General features: G+C 55.0%; 2 protein-coding genes across 3 annotated transcripts in view; one reads left to right on the top strand and one right to left on the bottom strand.

Annotated features, from left to right (window-relative positions):
- The first annotated feature begins 13098 nt into the window (after nucleotides 1–13098).
- GATA3 (GATA binding protein 3) overlaps nucleotides 13099–21077 on the top strand; it is a 30811-nt gene continuing 22832 nt past the window's right edge. Inside the window, exon 1 of the mRNA XM_059912104.1 lies at nucleotides 13099–13313. The gene's annotated coding sequence lies outside the window, so the exon portion shown is untranslated. The remainder of the gene's footprint in view (nucleotides 13314–21077) is intronic.
- LOC132358588 (collagen alpha-1(I) chain-like) lies at nucleotides 14904–19696 on the bottom strand. Of its 2 annotated transcripts, none has more exons than XM_059912100.1 (4): nucleotides 19219–19696; nucleotides 18641–18906; nucleotides 16610–16799; nucleotides 14904–15887 (listed from the first exon to the last, which is right to left on the bottom strand). In XM_059912100.1, exons 1-3 carry the CDS (start codon nucleotides 19438–19440, stop codon nucleotides 16631–16633), a joined length of 657 nt encoding a protein of 218 aa, XP_059768083.1. In that variant the 5' UTR covers nucleotides 19441–19696; the 3' UTR covers nucleotides 14904–15887; nucleotides 16610–16630. The 2 variants fall into 2 exon arrangements, with proteins under 2 accessions (XP_059768083.1, XP_059768084.1); XM_059912101.1 differs by having other exon boundaries at nucleotides 14904–15666.

Here is a 21077-nt window from a genome sequence, read left to right as displayed (position 1 = left end):
AGTATCAAGGGTCAACTTGGTTCAGAGGTCCGGCTGACGGTTTAAAGTTATTTAGAGAAAATCAGGCGCTGATGTACTATGACATAGCTGTACTCACACACAGAAAATACCTCCTCCTCATTCAAAGGAGCTAAAAATGTAGGTCCCATTTCTGGCTCGTTAAATAAAGTTCCCTGTTGCAGGATTATTTATCATGGTTAGCGGTTGCCATCAGTCATGAAAAGTTAACAAAGACCTATTGGGTTTATCTATAGGCAGCTAAACAAACATATCTTGCTCTTCTGTTATCTTCTTGTTAACAAAGCCCTATCAGGGTGTTCTCAACATCAGCATTTACTGCACAGGGGCCCTTTATCTGGGATGATATATAGGGAGACCATCAATTAGTGTGAGGGTTTGTAGATACCTGCCATATATTCATGAGGGCGAGCGGCTTCCCCGTCTCTTGCTGTCACAGACACGGTGCAGCGCGTTTTTCTAGGTGGTGTCACTGCTCACCTTCTGGGCTTTGGCTGATTTCTGTCGCGGCCATGAAACTGTCAGAGTGCCTTTGGTCCAGGCAGAGCTGTGACTGCAGCAGAGCCAGCGACCAGGGCTGCTGTTCTCAACACACTTACACGAGCCCAGAGGACCAAGGTCCCACGCAGCGATAGTGAGAAAACACACAGAGAAACAGGAGCCTTGGTGTAAGTGTTGCTTTCGCCTAAGCATTTTTTAAAAAATTGTTATTACCCAGTCGCTTTATACAGTTTGGAAGTATTGAAGCAGACACTTTAGTTGTGGGTGTGTAGCTGAGGGAAAAGGGGAGACTGGTCACCGGAATGGCATCTAGAATCTCCAACTTCACTCATTCTGATCCCGCTGTTCGTCTGCATAAAGACCATCGCTGGTTCCCCAGTGCCCACAGGACAAGGCCACGTAGCTTGACTCCGTGACACTTCACTGCCCTGTGTCCCTACCTCTCCCACTCCTCCCCTGCTCGGGGAACTGCCTTTCTCATCCTTTATCAAACTCTCCGGACCCTTTCCCCACCCCAGTGCCATCGAAACTGCCTGTTCACTTCTGGAATACCTCTTGCCCCCTGCACCACTCTGTGAGCTCATAAGCATCCGGAGAGTCAGATCAAGCTTCACAATCTGGTAAACATTCGAAGACACTCCCAAGCATTCTGTCCTCTGGGTTCACACAGCAGGCATTTCACAGAGTGTTTATTGCATCTCGAATGATTTACTTGTTTGTCCTTCTCCCCACTCTACCTGTACACAGAGACAGCTTCCTGCTTTGTGGTCTCAGAGCTTAGCAGGGTGCCCATTATGGGGACACAGTGTTAAAGGAAGGAAGGAGGGATGAATGAAGAAATAGAAAGGCCGGTAACCCCACTGATAATCCGCAGCGCACACTGAGGTCTCCTGGAAGGAAAGAAGTCCCAGGAGCAGGGATGAGGGCTGGTCACGGCCAGACAGGATGCGTCACCTGTAAAACAGGGATAAACCTATCTGACAGGGTGTTCTGAGTTTAATGAGCATTATCCTGTAACTGATATATTTTATGATGGATGCAGTCACTGTTATAATATAACCAGGTTGTTATTGTTACGGCCTTTGGTGTAAGGGCCCCAGCTTCCTGTAACCTGGACGGTCCTTTCCTTAGAACAGAGTTTCAGCAGTTTGGTTTCCCCAAGATAACTCAGCTGCCTGGTGAGTTGTGTGACACGTGGTGCCCTACAACACACAGATGGCAGATTGTCACACCTAAAGCTGACCCTCAGCAGAGACTCCCAGGGCCACCGAGTGTGCTAGCACTATTGTCACCTCCACTTCCTAGCCCGAATGCACACGGGAGCAGGCCCCTGAGGCCCGCTGCGGCCTTTCTCCTCCCATTCCTCGGATGCCCCGAAACCACACTCAGCCCCCCACCCCGAGCCAGGCGTGTTCCCAAGGCGGCAGGCCGTGTCACCTCCGTGGCTGAGCAAAGCACCCCTCGCTCCGGGGGCAGAAAGGAGCTGGGGTCACCCGTGCAAACGGCATCCCCTCTGGCCTTCAGTATCGCCGGCGGGGTCGTGACAGGCCGTGGGCAATTGCGGGCTCGGGGAGGGAAGTTGACCCCTCGCAGCCCCCTGGAGCACCTACACCTGCTGACCTAAGAGCCCCCGACCTTTGCCCCGCCGCTGCACGGCTCTGCGTCCCCGCTGGCGTCTTCAGAGCAGCGAGCCATCTCCGAGGCCCGGTCCTGACGGGAGGGGGGCTGAAGGGGGGGCCGCGACAGGCCGCAGTGGGGGCAACCCTGGCTGTGGGTGAGGCAAGGGTGTCCCCCCGGGACCCCAGGGTGCGCGGGTGCAGGGGCGGCGAAGGCAGTGCCTGGGACCTGGGGCTGGTGGAGGCCAGGCATTCCCGGGTCAAGGTCACAGAGACCGCTCTGGAGCCCGAGACTCACTCCCTGAGGCCCCAGTGGGTCCTCCCGTGAAAAACAAAGACTGGGAGGGGCGAAAGGGAAGAAAAAGTCAGGAAGGAAGGAAGGGAGGGAGGAAGGGAGGGAGGGAGGAACTGGGAGAAGATGGGAAATAGAGGCCGTGCCGTCCTAGGCCCTCACCACCGCCCTTTGGCTTTGGGGGCCTTGCAGGCTGGGAAGACAGATGTTTGCCGTGCTTGCTTTAACGGAGACCGTTCTCGGGGTCGTGTTCTTGCCTGACCGCCCCAGACGGTCCGGTTCTTCCACTCCCCACCTGCCAGCCCCAGCCCCAGGCCGCCGCAGCCGGAAGCCTGGGGACCAAATCCATCCATCTCCGAGCCTGCGCCCCCCTCTGGCCCTTTTCCTGGCCAAACTGGGAACAGAAACCTAAGACCCGTGCGCTCCTGGCAGGTGGCTTCTCGGGAGCCAGGGCGGCCAGCGCGCCCGGAGGGGCCAGCGGGCGCAGGTCCCCAGGAGGGGAGGAGAAAAGGGGTGTCGCCGAGGGAACACTCCGAGAGAGGGGACAGCGGGTGACTATACATAGGAGGGTAGACAACGAAGGGGCCTGGAAAGCCGGTTCCCGTCTGCACTTAGATGCTGCCCCCTCTTCTTATCCCCGAGGTCCCAGAGGTAGCGTCACAGAAGACCTCAAAGGGCAGATGGGGAAGTGGGGGCACCTCTGGCCCCCGCGCGACGGTGGCAGGTGAGGAGTGTCCGCGTGGGGCCCACGCACCTGAGAGCAGTCAGTGCCAACACGGAGCAGGCCAACGATGCCCCCCCCCCGCCGTACAAGTGCAAACTAGTTTCTGTGTTGGGGGAAAAGAGAGAATAAAAGTTTAATAAACGTGTGCTGTGTTGTGAACGACTTTGTGACGACCTCTGTTGCCAATGGCCTATGCACGCGGAATAATGGTCTCCTTGCAGACAGGGAAATAGCTTAGCGCTATCATCGTTGCCTCGGTAACCATCAGAGTCCCCATCTAGCAAGAGAGAAATGAGTTATGAAAAGGCTTGAGTGAAGAAGGGATTAACACATGATCCCAGGGACAGTATGTCAATCAAAATCAACTGAGAAATTACACTGCTCTATTTGAGAATTTCTCCGGAACCCGAACGGTAGTGGAGTTGGGTGCGTATTTTCTCTCTCTCTCTCTCTCTTTTTTTTTTAATTTGAGAAAGAAGGGGGAAAGTAGCTTCGTGATTAGTCTTCGTGACTATCGCTGAGAATTACACTGAGGAGAGGGAAAAACTCAACAAAAGGAGGGTTAAATAGACCCCCCCCCCAGCCCACCCGGCACGTCCGGGCACCTCGCTCTTGTGTTCCGGCCCCCGCGCTCCTCCTGTCCGCGGCACTCACCCCCCACTCCGCAGGCTAGAAGCCCGGGGGCCAGGCGCTCGGCCTCGCACGGACCCCGAGCTGCGCCCGAGGAGGCGGAGGTGGGGAGCGGGGCACTGGGAGGGGCAAGGCAGGAAAGACAGTGCGGACCTGGCTCACGGTCCTGGAGCCTGAGCGGCAGCCTCCGAAGCAACCTCTTGCCGGCTGCCGACTGGCTCGACTTGATTTTCGACTCAGCGTTCGGCGAAATGAATCGTCGAGTCTGGTGCACACACCCCTCCCCCCCCCCCCACCGACCCGCTCGGTAGCCGCCAGCCCTCAGCTCCCACCCCCAACCCCCCAGCTCCTGAGGCTGGCGGCTGAGACTCCCACGCACGCAGATCAACGCGCGTGCAAACACAACCCCCCACCTTGCTTGCGCACAGAGACCTGGGTCTCAAAAATTAAAAAAAAAAAAGACACCGTGAAGTCCTAAGGAGCGACCTTGGGTTTATCGATATCTAACCCCGCGCGCCGTGCGCCTGCAGCTCCGCTTTGCGCCCAAAGGCTGAGTCCGCTTGGGCTTCCGCTCTGGCTCTGGAGTCGGGAATTTTGAAGGAAACCTCAATCCGCACCCCCTCCCCTCCCAAAAAGAGGATGCTCTCTTTGGGAAACACTTGAGAGGCACAAGACTGCGGGAGAGAGAGCGCCTAACGAGTCTGGGTGGGCTGGAGCAGGGCACGCGGGACTTCCCTAGACGGCGACCCCCAGAATAATCGAGAATAACCGCCGTTGCTCCTGGAGGCGGAGCCCAGGGCGGGGCAGGGGTGGGGTGGGGGGGAGAACCCTGCAGGCTGGACTGGGGGAGTTTGAAGCTCTCGCTGCTGGAAGTCTGGCCAGCGCCTGTGGCCGAGACGCGGGGGGGTGGGTACCGGGGTCCCCAGGGCGCATGGGGGCTGCAGACCTGGTCAACTCGGGGACGCCCCCCTCCTGATTAACCGCTCTGGGCCTGCAGCCTGCTTTTTCCGCACGAAGAAGGGACCTTGGCCATCCTCTGGTCCTACCCCCTCAATTAGCAGGTGGGGAAACTGAAGCCTTGAGGCAATACAATGACAAAAGGTACCCGTTGAAGCGCTGGAGAAGCGCCCAATTTCTTAACTTCGCTTTAGAAAATTGGCCTCATTATATAAAAATAAAAGTTTTAAGGAACTTTCCTCCAACTGAGAGCCTTGCTTTGCCCTGCGGGGCGAGGAGGTGCGTGGAGGCGCTCTCAGCCCACGTGTGTCTGGGTGTTCATTCCTCATTCATTCATTCACGCATCATTCATTCACTGGCCTTCCCTCCGCCCGCCTTACTCCCCCGCGAGTCCCACACAAGTTTCAAGTCCCGAGCGCCCTGCGCGGTTAACTAAATCGCCTTGACCCCGGCGCTATTTGATATTTGCCTCTTTGACACTCATTTAGGGGCTTGGAGCAGCGACGCAGACATTGGACAACTCCAGCCTGAAACCGAAGCCTTATGGAAGGGGGGGACGGGGAGAACCTGATAGCTGGAAACTCGTTTTCTCCAAAGGCTTTCGGGACATTTTAGCCCGGCTCCAGGTCCTCGGAGCGCCAGGGCGCCGCCAGTGCGGGTGTAAACGTTAAATGTTAGCTATTTGTTCCGATGATTGGCATGGAAATCGACTCTTTCTTGTCTTCTTTTTTTCCTCCTTCTGCCTCTTTCCTTTCCTTTCTCTCTCTCCCCTCCGGATTCCCACAAATACTAATTCAACCAGTGGCTCCTCTAATCCGCCTTCCCTCCCGGCCCCGCCGCCACCCAAGTCAGAAGACTCCCGATTTGGGGAAAACTAACACAACAATAACAAGCCAGGCGAGGCAAGGGGCCACTTTTCTGGTTTCGCTCCACTTCTGGAGGCGACACTATTCAGTGCGACGGACTCCTCGTCTCCTTTTTCTTAGTCCCTTGTATCTTTTTTCTTTTCCTTTTTAAAAAATAATTTTTTTTTTGGCCTTTCATTTCTTTTAAACAGCGCTGGAGGGAATAAAGTGTTGGTGGCATATTAGAAATTCAGGAGGGCTGTGGTCTCTATTAACAGAGACAAACAGATGACCAGATAAGGGAGTCGCCTGGTTTCAAAACTTGCAGTTTCTGCTTGAAGGGAGCAACCCAACAGAGCATCTTACCCGGACCCCGACCCGGCAATGACCAGCTGCCCAGAAAGGGAGGAAGGGCCACACAGTTAAGGCTGGGTGCCAACGGCACTCCCCCAGCCCATCCACGTTCCAGATCTCAGCCCAATCCCCCCTACCCCACTCCCTAATTCTCTAAATAAACCCATTCATTCCAGACTCCCCATTTCCGAAGGCTCATCCTACCCCTCCCACCCCCTCCCCATCATAATTCTCCATTTCTCTTATTTGTCCTGTCACTACCTATACCTTCTGCCATCATAACCTTTTCAAACTCTGATTAGTGAGGCTTTATTCGCCTCACTCACCCTTTCCCCCGCACCCCTCTCTCCCCTTCTCCCTCCTTCTTAAAAGATTTTGGAGCTGAGAAGATAAGATATGCAATCCTCTATCGGGACTCCTGTAATATTAAAGATCAAACGTGGCATCAATGGAAGACCAAATGCAGAGAGAAACAAAAGGGGGAGGCTAGGAGATGCTCATCAGCTAATTACAGCTGCAAATATTATGCAAATTTATCTTGGCACAGAAATGGAGAAAGCGAGTTTAAGTGTGGAGATAATGCCGGAAAATTGAATGTTCATCTGGGCATGGGAATTGGCCCAGCAGGCTCCATTGGTCTGTTTCATCTAGGGAAGCACCGTTTTTATACTCCTATCAGATCATCTGCTCTTCACCGGTTGGGGCTGAGAAATTAATATTACTTATAATTGATACTTGAAATTCTTGGAGTGATGTGTCCTGAAGAGCAGGGAAAAGAGAGGAAAAGGGAGAGGGGGAAGGGATGAAAAGGAGGCGGGAAGGGAGAGAAAGAGAGGGGAAGGAGAGGCAAGTCCTACAATATTGGACCCAGAATTGGAACTAGACATCTTTTAAGTCCACTGAACTAAGGCCAAAGTGAACAGAAAGAGAAAATATCCCAGAAAATCAGGTCTCTCTCTCTCAACCACCCCCTAAAACCTGAAATAGCTTTATAATCAAGATTCAAGCTTTTAAAATCTATAATGATTTGGCTGCCTACTTGGCTTGAGAGAGTGGGGGCAGGATCAGGAGTGGAGACTTGAACTCCAGATAGCTGGGAACCTACGGTGGTCTCAGGAGAGGCTGCAAGATGGGTAGAAGTGACCAAGTGGGACTCTTTGCAGATCTAAGCAGAGGGAGGAGAGTAGATCTGGCTCTATAGACCCTCACCCTTACTCCCACCCCAACTGTTCCATGTCCTCCATCTTTACCGGCCTGTATTCAACTTTCTTCAACTTACTCAAAAACTGCCTGGGAAATTATATTCCCAGGAAACAAACTCCATATCCTTACACGTCATAAGTTAATGTTCTTTAGCGTAGGGGAGGAAGGGAGATAATAGAAACTACAGTGAACAGAAAAGAATTCTTTAAAAAAGGATCAAGTCCTCCTTCCCCCTCCCAGTACAAAGTCTACTACAACCTAGAGCAAACGTAGAGAATGTCAGATGAGCATTATTCGGGTGCAAGCCATCCAATTACCAAGAAATTATGATCTGACGTCAGGAGGGACAATTGGAGAGCGAATATGTATGAATCGCCTTTCACTGGTTTGCATATTTGCAACGATTGTTTAATCCAAGCAACAAGAAAGTAATCAACAGGCACAAAAAGCTTAAAGAGCAAATTACTAGTGACTCCTGCCCCTTCTACTTCCTGAAGCCAGGAGGTGGCTAGTGCTGTCAGGGGTAGGGAGGGGACTACGGGTGTAGCCTTGGATTCTGAAATCCATCCTGAAAGAGGCAGAGAGGAAAGCCTGTTGCGTTTAGATGACTTTTGTTCCATGGTCGTTAGGGCAAAAGACAAAAAGAAACAAAAATGCCAATTATTGTAACTAATTAACCATTAAATGAGATGTGAGTCCTCTTCTCTCTAACGCTAAAGGAGGGAAGAGATGAGGGTAGGTGGGTGGGGGGCTCTGCGAGAACAGGCGGATCCACCCACCACTCTGCTCTGGGGGAGGGAAACCTGTACAATTCTGCATGTGTTAATAGACAAAGCCAGAGGAGCTGAATATATATAAAAATATATACACTTTAAAAAAGAGAGCAATGAATACCAAAGAGGAACCTGGAATTGATTTTTTTTTTTTTCTTGTGTACTTGGAATGGGGCTGGCGTGGGCAGCGGGCAGGGTGGGAGCTGTGTTGGGGCAGGAGATGGTGAGGAGAGAAGAAATCTCAGAAAAATTAACATTATTGGTATCTTTCTATATAAAGATGCAAATGGCATTTTATCTCAACTTGGCTCTGTGCTTTCGTCAGTGTTTATGATTAATTATCTCTTTTTTCATAAAAATAAATCATGTTAAAAATCGGGATCTTGGTGCTGGGGAGAAACTAAGCGCTGGTTTCAGGTCGATCTTGTTAATTTCAGCCTGAAATTGACACACTAATTAAAGAGCAGAGCGGTAAAGCACGAGCAGGCAAGATTATACCCAGCTTTTTTTTTTTTTTATCAGATCTACCTTATATTTTCCCAATTAAAAACTGCAAAAAGCAGTTTCATTGCCCCGGGATAAAAAATAAGGGCCCCCTTTCACAACGTTGGCCATCACTTTCTACCATCAGATTCATTGTGATGTATTAGATGCAATAAATTATCCCATGTAACAAAACATTGGGAGCTGAAAGGCAGATAATCTGGAAAGCGGAGATAAGGATTCATTATTCCAAATCATTATGAATCCAACGTTGCCTCTGACTTCTTTCTTAATCAGCTCCTCTGATCCTGGATATGTGAGCAGTACAGATAAGGAAAGAGTCGTTTATAATTCTCCACCTCGTCTAATATTTTAAAATAAAGTCAGAGGCAAGAAAACGCCATAAAACACTGGTGAGCAGGCAAGCACCGAATGAAAAATCACTTCCATGTTATTATATCCACAGTAAGATTTAATTAAAATTCTCCACGTCCACGTGCTTTATTTTCAGATAGGATTTTTTCCCATCACGTAATAATTGATAGGAATTTGCAAACGGGGCTACTTATTTAGGGCGCCTGGGTGGAATAGGTCTGATTTTTTTTTTTTTTTTAATTTCCAGTCATTGCTTTGTGAAACTTTCATTTGAGACATCCATGGTTCCACACCACCCAGCGCACCCCCCCGCCCCCCGCCCCGCAGTTTTGGTTAGAGAAACACAGGCAAAGTGCCAGACCAGAAACTTGAGTTTAATAAAAATGTTCTGTTAAAAAGAAAAAAAAAAGAAAGAAAAATGAAAGAACTAGTGAACGACCCTAGAGGGCCGTTTACTCCCTCTCAACACCCCACCCATCCTACACATTTCTAATAAAATAAATCTCAGTGAGTGTGCTTGAAAGATTGGAACTTTTAAACCAAGGCTAATCTGAGTGTGTGTTTTCGTCTGGCAGAGAGTGAACTTAGACGAACTAAGCCAATCTGAGGGTATATAAAGGACGGTAGAAAAATGGACAAGAGGAATGACGCTGTAGACCGATGCACAGGAGAAAAAAATATTACCTGTGTTTTACGGAAAACAAATGGGATGTGGGAAACCCGGAAGAATAAATATATGGTCCCCCCCCCCCCACCCTGAGCCCTGCTTAGAACAACTCTAAGTGGCGGCACATTCTTAGTAAGATTGGAGATTCTGCCAGCGATTATTTCTTCCTACGGGGTCTCCTTTTTCTTTATCCAACAGGTGAAGTTCCTATCTGCGCGGCCATCGCAGAAATCCAGGGACACAGTGTTTCTATTATTATCTGTTAGTCATTTACTGATCCATCTTCTACCTCACATGCCCAGCGACTTCCCTTTATAGTTAAAATCCAATCAAACGCCTTAGCTTGTGGGACTGAGGTCCGACGCACCACGGGATTGAAAGCAGTCGATGCTGGTGCCAATTAGGATGGCGTGATTCCCTCCAGGAAGAACCCAAACCCAGCTCAGTCCCCAGGCCCTGGAGCCTCAGAACAGTTCTCTCCGTGGTTCAGCCTCTGAATCCAACCCGGGGAAGGAGGATCGCCTGTCCAGGGTTAAGGGATTAAAAGGCCGGTGGTTGGTGCTGGGGGCGGGGATGGGGAGAGTCAGGGGTGCAGGAACAGGTGAGCCGCACCTGAGTGTCCTCTGTATGTGGTGGGGAGCTGGGTCCCTGCCTTCTGGCACTGGCGCTCCAGGCGCTTACCAAGCAAGGATTCCTCAATGAAAAGGCTCACTGGAGAGTCCTGAAACCTTGGGGGTGAAGTCACCCTCTCCCCCTCGGACTTGTTAGGACGGGGCAGCTCTGAGCACCCTGGAATCCGTGGCCCCTCAGCGTTTAACATAGTCGCCCCCGAATAAGAGAGGGTCTTTTTTTGCTGTCTCTCACGCGCAAGTACACACACGCACACACACGCGCAGAGACCTGAACCACGAATCAGCGAGCCAGGGTGGTAGCTTTTGAAATTCAGAAAGCGACTTGTAGCTTCATAAAAGCAACGTCTTTACCGTGTGCATGGGCCGGTGTCCGCGAATCGAATAAATCTTTGGCCCGTCTGGCTAAGCGACCAGCGTCTTTCCTTCACTTTGTTTACTTCTCAGGATAAATTCTCTCCTTTCTTCACCCCCCTTCCCACCCACCGCCCCCCATCAAATCTCCCCCAACCCTCCTGGAATAATTCGCTCCTGGACCCTAATTAGCAGCACTTTCCACCGCTAAGTCCATCAAGATAACAAGAAATGCCCAGCTGGCATTTCTTCTCTGAATCTTGCCCCTGTCTGACCATTAAATTCAAAATCAGTTATATTTTAATTAAGTCCTTTGGATTTTTTTTTTTTTTTTAAGCCCGAGTGTCTTTGGCAGTCGAATTTCCTTAAACTAAGCCTTCCTTTACTGAAGGTAGAATTGGGCGATGGGGGAGCGGTGTGCACGCGATCAGATTTCTCAGTCCCTTAACCAAAGAGTCACTTTAGACCCAGAGACAAGCAAGTGCCCGCGTCAGCAGAAAAGGAACGGGGACAGGGGCCGCCAGACCGGCCGGAACCGGGCGGAGGGTCGCGGGCGCGCGCTGGGGACAGAGTGGCGAGGGTGGGGGTGGGAGGGGTGGCGGAGAGGGAGCCGGCCTGGGGTTCCAGGGGCTGCAGGGCAGGATCCTGATTCTACGGGAAAAGGCTTTCAGGTTGGAGGTGACTCTGTGGTGGGGGAGGGGCGAGGGGGGAGGGGGAGGGATGGGAATCTCCAAAGGGCCCAGAAGCCGGAGGGCAGCTGGAGAAAGAGGCAAATGGCCCCACGGGCCTGGTGGACCGCGAGGCGGGGGTACTGCTAATATCCAGTTTAAGGGGACAGCTACCGCCATCTGGGTGATGGATGACCCCTCCTGGGCCCCGGGGTCCTACTCTCCACGAGGCAGCGAGCGAGGAGGAGCGAGGTGGCCTAGGGACCCCGACGGGCCCGGAATCCCCGCGGCCCAACCCTTGGCGGCCCTCCCGGCACAGCCCACAGCTCCCCGAGATGCGCCAGGGCAACAGGTTGGGGGAAGACTGTCAAAAGAGTGACCTTCTCCCCAGCGATCTCGAAACGCGCGGCCCTGCGGACTCTGCGCCCTGGCGCCGAAGAACTTGGCTCTGCCACTTGGTGGCGGAAGGCGGGGGCAGAGGGCAGCAGGGCAGAGGAGGGGCTGAGTCGGGACGCGAGGTGGACTTTGGGGCCTCCTCAGGGGCAGGGAGACCCCCTTTCCTCTCCTGGCCAGGTCGGCAAACGATATAAGCCCCTTTCTCCAGCGGCTCTCGGCTTAAACCTGGACCCGGAGGATGCCGAGCGGGGCGCAAAGCCGTCGGTGCTGTGTCTGAGTTCAGGGGCTTGAGCGGCTGCAGGCAGGCGGGTCTCCAGGGCGGGGGCAGCAGCCCATCCCCGATCTGGATGCCCGCCACCTGGGCAGCGCTGGGTACCTGCTCTCCTCGACCCTCCCCCACTTCCCTCCGCGTCGCCGCCCCACCTCTGCCCTCTCACTCTGACCCTGCTGACCAATGGCCTCGTCCTCCCCCCAAGGGACAACCACCCCTGAACGCTTGGCACCGTCAAATTGGGCCACTCCTTCCTACCGAACTGGTTCCAGCACAAGAAACTTGTTGACTTCCTGGCCCAGCGTTGGACACATTTTATTTCTCCCCGAAGATTGATTTATTTTTAAAGTCAGTCTCCATATTCTTATTGTATAAATATTGTGAAGGGAAAACTCTACCTGTCAAAACAAATGGATGCTGACCTTTCTACCCCAATGTTTATGGAGTTTCATTTTACTCTTGCCAAATTTATTCATGGCAGAGTCCCTCCTTGAATTATTTTGACCTCCCACCAGCAGAAGTAGGGATGGTACAGGAGAGGGGGGTTTCGAAGGGGAGGGCTGGAGTTTGTTGGGTCCAGTGGGTAGACTAATAGGATCATTTTCTTTCTGACATTTTATCTTCAGAGTGACCTCTGATTCTTGCTCCCTTATCTCGCTCTCCTAGAAGGTTAATTTCCCCTAGAAGTCTTCTTGAAAGAGCTTGGGAACCCTAGAGAGCCCATCCCCAAACCTCTACTTAGTGGGCGCACAGGTATCGCTACCTCCAAATGTTTTTATGGTGACCATGAGGAGAGCCAAAGAGTAGCAAGCAAGCCCAGAGCTGTCACTGGCCACCCTACTTTTCCTTTCACTGGCCAGCTGTGGCTGCAAGTACCGGAAGGTAGCGTGTATTCATTTTTGAAGCGTCAGCATATACAGAAACGGGTGGAACAGTCAGATGGGGGGGAGGACCTGAGGGGCAGAGACCCTGCTAATGGTGGCCGAGAGTTTTACTTCTAGATGCTCCCACTGGGTCCCCACTTCCTCCCAAAATGGGAGGGAAACTCTGCAAAGGCTTTTATATCTATGGTAGCTAATGACCCAGTCAACATTACTGGTGACATTTACAGTGTTAATTCCAGCCCTGCTAGAGACAGTGGACTTTGTAGGTGCCACGGGGCTTGGTCACATTTCAGGCAGTCTTTCCCCATCCCTCAACTCTGCCAGTGCCACACACTCCTGATGTGCGGTTTGCCTGTTTGCAAAAAGGGGTGAAATTCATTCCTCCCTCAGTCTTCCTCCCTCCCTCCCTCCCTCCCTTTCCCTCTTCGCAACCCGGAAGAGCTCCGTTCTCTACAGTGTGCAGAAGGCGGGGGAGGGTGTTCCTAGGAAGGATGCACATCACCCAGGTTTTACTTCTCGCTGGAAGCCCGCGTGAGATGCCGTAAGCAGCTGGGGCGGTGAGGACCTCAGCGGCGACAACAGTGGCGAAGTCTGCCTGTCATTTCTGCCTTCAGACCTCCAGCAAGTCAGGAAAAAATAAAAAACAGCTGGCCGCCGAGAGCAGGCTACCCAGGTCAGTGAATATCACTATCTTCTGTCTCTAACTCTGCAATGGCTTTCCCTGCTCCACGTGGAGAGAATTAAGAGGAGGTCTCCACTCCAGAGAGACAGCTGCCCCTGGAAGAAAGTGAACTAGACCCCAGTCCTTATTGTTCTTTCTGGTCCCTGGAAATCTTTGGCTTTCTGCAATGACCTTGGGCGCGCGTGGTGTGTGCATGTGTGTGTGTCCTTGTTTGGAGGAAAGAGCCAGTAGAACTAGGCATGCAAAGAAGAACTAAACAGAAAAATAAGAGATGGTGGGAATGCTTGGGAAGGGCTGGACATACATTTTCCACTTCAGGGAGGGCAGAGGGTTGGGGAATAGAACCAGTTTGAAGGAGCATCTCAGCCTTCTCCCCAAGGTGGCTGCAGGGTCCAGTGTCAATTTCATGTTTATTTCCCTCTGCCTACAAGTGACTGTTTAGGCTCATTGTCTCTGCATATAATTAAAGAAACAGCTGTGCACTGTGGGTTGAAAGTTGGAGCCCAGATGTGTGGGCATCTGGCATCCCTTGGGGAGCTGGTGGCTGGCAGGCACCTTTGCTTCCAGGAGCACCCTGAGGTGGGTGAGAAAACCACAGCCTGGGAGGGAGGGTGTCCAGGGTCCTGGGGAGTGGGAGGGGGAGAGGAAACAAGAACTCTACTTTCTCCCGGGACATTGGACCAACAGACCTCCAAGAAGTCACTCATTCAGAAGCAGTTCCCAACAAAGACAGATAACGTTAAAATGCAAGGGAAGTTGAGTGACTCTGAGTAGGAGAGTTGTTTTTATTCACCTTTCCTTCCTCTCAGACACCGGAGGGTGCTTTGAGGAAGTGGACACGGGTGAGTCTGTCCAGGGCAGGGGATGCAAAGGAGTCTAACCCGGAGGATCTCTCCTCTGCTTGGCTCCCAGTTCACCTGTGATTTTCCCTTCCTCTGTCACCCACATTCACCAGGGCACTGGGGTTGTGGGGGGAGAATGAAGTTTAAAGGGACAGATAATAATAAAGTAACATTTGCAGCCCTCCCATCCCTTAGCGGCTGTGGTAGAAAAGGGGTGTGTGTGTGTGGAGGGGGGCTGTTGGTTGTGTGACAGGCTTGGGGCAGGGGGTCCCAGTCAGGCTGGTAGAGTCAATCGAGATGGAGTCCTGGATAGGAGATGCTTGCAGGGCCCCAGTGGCTGGTTGTGAGGAGGGGGCTTACCACTAAACCTTTAAAACGTGTGATTCTGAGGGAAGGACTTGCTGCCCATTTGAATCTGGGGTGGGATACGGCATCCAGGTCAGACAAACCAAGACCCAGGTGGGTGCAGACCCAGGGTCTTAGGGGCTCCCATATCGACTTTGCCTGGGACTGGGCAGGAGGCCCAGCTCCCAGCAGTAGCCCTGCCAGGCCTCAAGTTCCTGGCTGGAGAAGGCAGCTGGGGTCTGAGGAGCCGGGTGAGTGGTGCACCCTACACAAGCCCTGCACCCCACGGGCCCCCCTCCCTTCTACACAGAATCGCCACCCACCCTGCCCTCCCCCCCACCCCCACGAATCAGGATCAGGGTTGGTCTTCCCTGCCAAAAGCCCGGAGACAGAGGAAGCTGCATTTTGCTTTATTTGTTATGTTCATCCTGACTTTGTGCCAAGGATACAGGAGGTGGGGGTGAGTCGGGGGATGCAGTGAAGCGGTGGGAGTGGACACCCGTGGGTGGACGCCCAGCAGCGCAGGGCCACCCCGAGAGGCCTGGGAAAAGGGCAGGTACGCGGGAGCCGGGTGGCTGAGGACCCCTCTTCCGGAGGTTAAGGCACTTTGCGCCAGGAACCGCGGGAGGTAGCAGGCAATTAGAGATGCAGATGAGGTAGTGGGGGCAGAGTCCGAAGGCCCAGTGCTCTCCGGCAGCCGGTTATTCTAACCATTTCGGCTGCGCTCAGGTGTGGTCTCCTTCTCGGTGTTCCAGCCCTTTCGCACAGAAAAGTGCATTCCTTTTGTGGTGTGTCTTTGTGTGCGGACCAAATATTTCCGATCACCTCTTTTTCTTAATGGTGGGAGTAACCGAGCGAGCGGGCCAAGGAAGCCCCGGATCTGGAGTACGAACCCCACTTTTTGTTCCTGGCCGCTGGGCAGCCGGGACTAGAGGTGGTGAGGGGGTGCGGCGGTTGGAAGGAGGAGAAAGAAACGTGGCCCAGGGCGCTCGAGCGGAGCACTCCCTGGGTGTCCGTCGCTGCGGGTGTGCAGACACACGTGTGTGGTTGTTGTTTGGTTTTATATAACAAATTGCTCGGGGTCCGCGAGGTGGCAGGCGGCGGAGAGCCGAGCGCGAGCCGAGGCCGCCGGGGAGAGGCGGCGGCCGGGCGCAGTCCTGGCGAGAGGGAAGGGCGGAGGGTGGGCGCCTCGGAGCCGGGCAGATCTACAGATTTTACCGCGCTCTCCGGCGTGTCCAGAGGAAGACACGAACACTTCGCGCCTCTGCTGTCTGCTGGTCGGAACGGAGTTACCTCCCCCCATTTCCCTCTCCCGGTCGTGAAGGCCCCTGCCCTCGAAGCCGTCATTGTCCAGCAATCGACACCCCAATTTTTCAGGCTAGAGAAGTAAAAACACAGTAGCCCCAAGAGAAAGCCCTCCTTCTCCTGAAATGCCAAAATGAAGTGGCCGGCGGAGAGTCGGCCGCGGCGAGCGCTGGGGCTCGGGGCTGGCCAGGGGCCTCTAGAGATGCGCGGCAGTGAGGCGGCGGGCGACAAACCGGGGGCGCTGGGAGGCTAGGGGAGAGTGGAACCGGTGCCCCACGTGCACCCCTTCTGCCCCCAAAACGCGAGGGCCTGTTGTTCACGTGGGTGAATCCCGCACTGCTGACTCCTTTCCTGGCTGCGGTGGCCGCTCCCTTCCCTGGGCGTCCCGGAGGCTACAGCGGTGCGGCCTGAGGCACCCCCAGGACGAGAGCCTGGGGTGAGGCGCCGCTAGCCGCTTCCTATGACAGTGGTGCCGCTGGGGCGGGACAGACGGCCTGTGGCCGCGGAGACGCCGCGGGGACCCGCTGGAGCACCTCCATCCCTTCCCTTCTCTCGCGGCTCCACCTGTCCCCCAGGCCCCCAAAACCAGGAGGGAGGGAGAGCTCGGAGGGGCCCCCTTCCTCCAGTGTGACTCGCATTCCTCTCAACTGGCCCTCAAGGGGAAATCTTTCTCCCCTATCCAACCCCGGGGCTCCCCCCATGGCCAACCCTCTGACATGTGCATTGTTAAACTCGAAAACAGAAATCCCCTGTCGTCTCCCTCCCCCTCCCCCTTTCCGCTACACCCTTACCTACCCAATTTTTATCTCGCTACCATCAGGGTTTTTCTCTACGGGGGAGAAAAGGGTATCGGCAGAGGGAGGGCCAGGATCCCTTGAAGCTGGAGGGCCCGGCCGGGCGGTAGGGGCAGATTGGGAGGGGGTAATCTCCGAGGGCATCTCCTCTCCGACGTCTCTCGCCGCTCCTCCTGGCCCGAGCGGGTTTCCTTCCGAGTTTTAACCGGTGATAGATGAATAAGCGGAAAAAAAAAAAAAAAAAGTAAATCAAACCACATACCACCCCCAAAGTGCTGGCTCATTTTCCAGGGCAGGTAGACCCTGGGCCTGGGCGGGTGGGCGTGGGAGCCGGGAGGGTCTGGGCGCGTGCCGAGAGCGCTTTTCGCCCGAGTTCCCGCGGGTTTCCCCCTTGTCGTTTCCACCTATAGCATCTTCCCTTTGCCTGTGAATTTTGGGGTCCCCTTTATTCTGCGTCCCCCCCCCAAGTTCCCTGCTCGCTGTATTTCCTTTGAACAGAACAGTCAGCACTGCCCACTTCTCTCTCCTCAGCTTGTGATTCCGCTCTCCACTTTCTGCATTTCAGCTCATGCGGGAAAGAGAAAGGGGGCTTGGGTGGGAACTGCAGAGATATCGTAGAATATGTGTGTAGCCTGCGCTGTCCCGGGACGCCGCGCCCGAGCGGGCTCCCCCGCCGTTTCGCTCGCGCAGCCGGGGCCTGGCGGTGGCGCCTCCGGCCGTGTCCCCGGCGTAACCCTCTCGCCCGGCTGCCGGCGAGCTGTTTATACAGCTTTACCTGTGCTATTCTCGTATCCAGTAAAAATCCTCGCCCGGCCACGGTAACATAATCCGAGGGCCGAGGCAGAGGAGGGGGTAGCGAGGCTGGCTCGGTGGAGAGGGAGGTGTGTACGCGCCAGAAGGGGGTTCTCTCCTTTGCCCCTCCTCCCCCAATGGGAAAGGAAATTGGGACAGTTCGGGTGATCGAGGTGGGGGACCCAGGGCTAAGGAGGAAGGAGGCCGGTTTCCACGTCCCTGTTCTCTCTGCTTTTCTTCCTCTAACAAGCACTGGGGACCCGCGCGGTGGCCGCAGCTCGGACGCGTGCTGCCTGCAGGCGCGGCGGTTCCGGGGGAGCCCCTCAGGGCTAGCGAGGCCCAGGACGGGTTTCCCCCCGTCCAGGACCAGGACCAGGACCAGGATCTGGTTGCCCTCACCCCGCTTTCAGCTTGCCTCTTGAGACCTCCCACACCTAAGACAAAACCGGCAAGGCAGGGATCCGACACTTAACCAGGTCTTCCCTTCTGGGCCAGCCACTTCTTCCAGAGCGCCCTAGTCCCGGCCGCAGCCGGCGCATGGAATCGAATTAAACGCCTCTTGGCGCTTATTGTCTCTCGCTAATTGCTCCAACAATGGCCACTATAAAAATGGAGACATCCAATTAAAGGCCCCGCCGGGCCGCGCTCGGCTCCCGGCGACGAACTGGCTGCCGGCCTGAGGCTTGCAGACCGCCCGCGCGCGAACCGGGCTGGTGCGGGGCGCCGGCGCCGGCCTCGGCACCTCTGGCCTCCACTTCCTCCCCAGACGCACAGCGACCGCGACCGGTTCACACCATTTTTAATGACCGATCGCAGCCAAGGAAGATTGATCGGGCTGGAATGGGAAGGGACTTCTCCTCCTCCAGCCCCAGCTCGCCAGAGCCTCGGGGCCGCGCTCCAATTTCTGGCCTTTGCTGTGGCTCTGCGCCCTCCCCGCCCCCAGCCCCGCAGGTCCCTGGCTTCACTTCTGTCTTTAACTGCGCGGCCGGGTCCGCCCAGGCCGGCGCCGCGGCTCCGGTGGGAGGGACGCGGCGGCGCGGCCCGGCTCCGCTTCTTTCTCCCGCCTGCAAATATTTGCTGCCTCTCTGGAAATCCGACTATTTCGCGCGCGCTCCGCTTGCAAAGTCCTTAAGTAAACACGCTCAAATGACCGCCCCAGGCGGCCGAGGCACGCTCTCTCCCCCTGCGCGGGATTAGTAACTTTATGACTTCGACCCCGAGGCTCGGCTTTTCTGGTTACCCTAGGCGGGCAGCGCGCGGGCGCCCGGGGCCGCTCTCCCGGCACCTCGGCCCCGCGGAGCTCGCCTGGACGCGCCTGTCGCCAGGCTCGGGTGGGTGACGCTGGCCGCGTGGATCTCCGCTCTCTGGGTCCTGAGACCCCAGGGGTGAGCCTGGGGGTACGCTCCTCCCCTCTGCACCGCGGGCTCCGGTTCCTTTGCGGGACTGGGTTCCCCACTTGCATCCGAAGAGAGCTTCTGAGCTCCGGGGAGGGCGGGTGGGAGGGACCTGAACAGGGGGGCATGTGTTTGGGGTGTGTGTGTGTGGGTCCCAGCTTACCCCAACCCAGGAGAGAAAGTAAGGCTCCATTTCTTACCCTTTCCCCAAGAGGGCACACACACCCCGCTCAACGTGACGCCTGAAGCAGCCACCTCGAGGCCTGGCGTTTCAAATAGGCCAACCCGCTCCCGCCGCCCCACGCACAGCCCAGGTACCAGCTCCGGGCGGCGGGGGATGGGCGGTGGCTGCGCTGTCGCCTGCTCGGCTCCGGGATGCTTGCCCCCAGGGTCCGAGGCATCCAGACCTCGGCCAGCCCCTTACCCTGGTGAGGGAGGCCTCGCGCTCTGCAGGAGCCCGGGGCCCTGCAGCGGTGGTGGCGGCGGCGGCGGCGGCGGCGGCAGCATCCTCCCAGGTCTCCACCTCTCTTCCTCCACCGGAGCTCCGCCGGTCGCTCCCGGGGAGAAGAGGGGACTCGCTAGACCAGGCCCGGCCCGGGGTCCTGGCTAGGGGTGCCTTCAGGTCTGTAGGAGGGCGCCGAGGCATCTCCACAGGAGGCCAGGATTAGCTTTGCGAGCTAAGGCTGAGGGGGGCTCAGGACCACCTTTCCCCCCTTTCGCCGGGCCTCGAGCCCCCTCCCCTCCCCCACCCTCCTTCGGAGGAGGAAGCCCGGCCTGCATTCGCCGGCGAGGCGGGTCAGGCCGGCGCCTGGCCTGGCCCAGACCCCCGCAGCCAGGCTCTCCGCCTCAGGCCACGCGCCGCAGCCTCTCTCCGGCCTGGCTCCCTTCCCCCTTCCTTCCCCCTGGGTCCCGGGGCCGACCTCGGCCCTCCCTCCCCAGTATCCCCCTCCTCTCCTTTTCCCTCCCCCCCTGCTCTGTGCTCCTGGCTCTGGGGCTGGGCCCGTGACGTCAAACCCAGTGTGGCGTCGGCGAGACTGGCCGGCGCGGGCCATCAAAAGAGCAACGTCCTCTTTCCCAATTACCCACTGTCAGTCCGGGAACAGGGGCGGACCGGCTGGGAATTAAATGTTAAATACCCCCTACAGGCTGGCTCTATTACACGGGGCATCCAGCCACAGCCCCCCACGCTTCCCTGCCACTTCCAAACCACCCAGACCAAGAGGGGCTTCAAGATCTTTTATTTTTCCAAGGGTTGGGGGTGAATCTTGAGCTTACTGCAGCCTGACTCGGCGCTTGCGATTTAATTAAAATGAATAATGCCCCCCCCCCAAAAAAAGTTTTGTCTGTTATCAGAGAGGCGCCGCTACACCGGAAGGCCTCCTTCTCAGATATTTTTCTCTTTGTCTTTTAAAATCGGTCTTAGCCTCGGGAGTTAACATTTTCAAGTCCTGGCGTCAGCAGTTTCTCTCTCGGAGGATGGGTCCCTTTTACTTCCCGGGCTTTCAGTTCTCGGCGTAGAGGACCAAAGAGCTACGTTTGGGATTTTCCGCGTGGCTTTGAACTGGGGTCCGGCTAGTGTTGCCTGGTCTTAGACCGACGCGCAAAGATGCTCTTTTCATTTTTTTCGCCTCTGCTGCCATCCTTAATCTTAATCTCGGGGATTTTAGCAAAAATGTGTATGCGTTCGTCTGTCCTTGTTTATGGAGCGGTTTCCGGTGAATGTTAGAAACTAAATAATTAAAAGGTTTGCAGAGCGCCGTGAGCAGGAGGAGAGGCTGGCAGCTTGACTGGCCCTAGAGAGACGTGGTCGGAATGAGGGAAAATCGATGCTCTTTTACTGGGCCGCCCTAATAAACAAGGACTAAATGGGCTCAGGAGAAACATGGGGGAGGGGGGTTAATTTAGGGATTTTCTTCCTGTTCCGTATCTAGAAATTCAACCCTGGTTTCTAACGAACATAAGATTTAAGAAGACGGAGACTCAAGAGAAGCTCCAATTCCAAGTTGGGAAAACCCACGTTTCCACCATTTCTTCCAAATAAAATTTACTAGTCTTTCTACGAGAATTGTATATTAAAGCAGGACACACACCCCACACCAAGTAAGGCTGAGTGTTGATGTTTTTCCTTCACCGCACGAAAAGAATCCTCTAGAACTTACTTTTAGGAACGGTCTCTTCTATGTCGACTTTTTTGTGTGTGTATTTGTAGGGAACTTTTATGGGGCAGAGAAGCGAAGAGGGAATAATGCCTTCAAATAAAACCCCAAATCAAGCTCTTAGTAC

Source organism: Balaenoptera ricei, chromosome 2 (assembly GCF_028023285.1).
Source record: "Balaenoptera ricei isolate mBalRic1 chromosome 2, mBalRic1.hap2, whole genome shotgun sequence".
NCBI classification, from domain to species: domain Eukaryota; kingdom Metazoa; phylum Chordata; class Mammalia; order Artiodactyla; family Balaenopteridae; genus Balaenoptera; species Balaenoptera ricei.
The sequence above is the reverse complement of the archived record's forward strand: the minus strand, read 5'-3'. Positions and strand labels throughout refer to the sequence as shown.

Excerpts from the sequence above, each read along its gene's own strand:
- LOC132358588 (XM_059912100.1), bottom strand. The coding sequence starts at position 19,440 with ATGCCTCGGCGCCCTCCTACAGACCTGAAGGCACCCCTAGCCAGGACC. Across the intron at positions 18,907-19,218 it reads GCGAGGCCTCCCTCACCAGG|GTCCCTCCCACCCGCCCTCC; the intron begins GTAAGGGGCTGG and ends CCCCCTGTTCAG. Across the intron at positions 16,800-18,640 it reads CCGCGCGCTGCCCGCCTAGG|GAAACCCGCTCGGGCCAGGA; the intron begins GTAACCAGAAAA and ends AAAACTCGGAAG.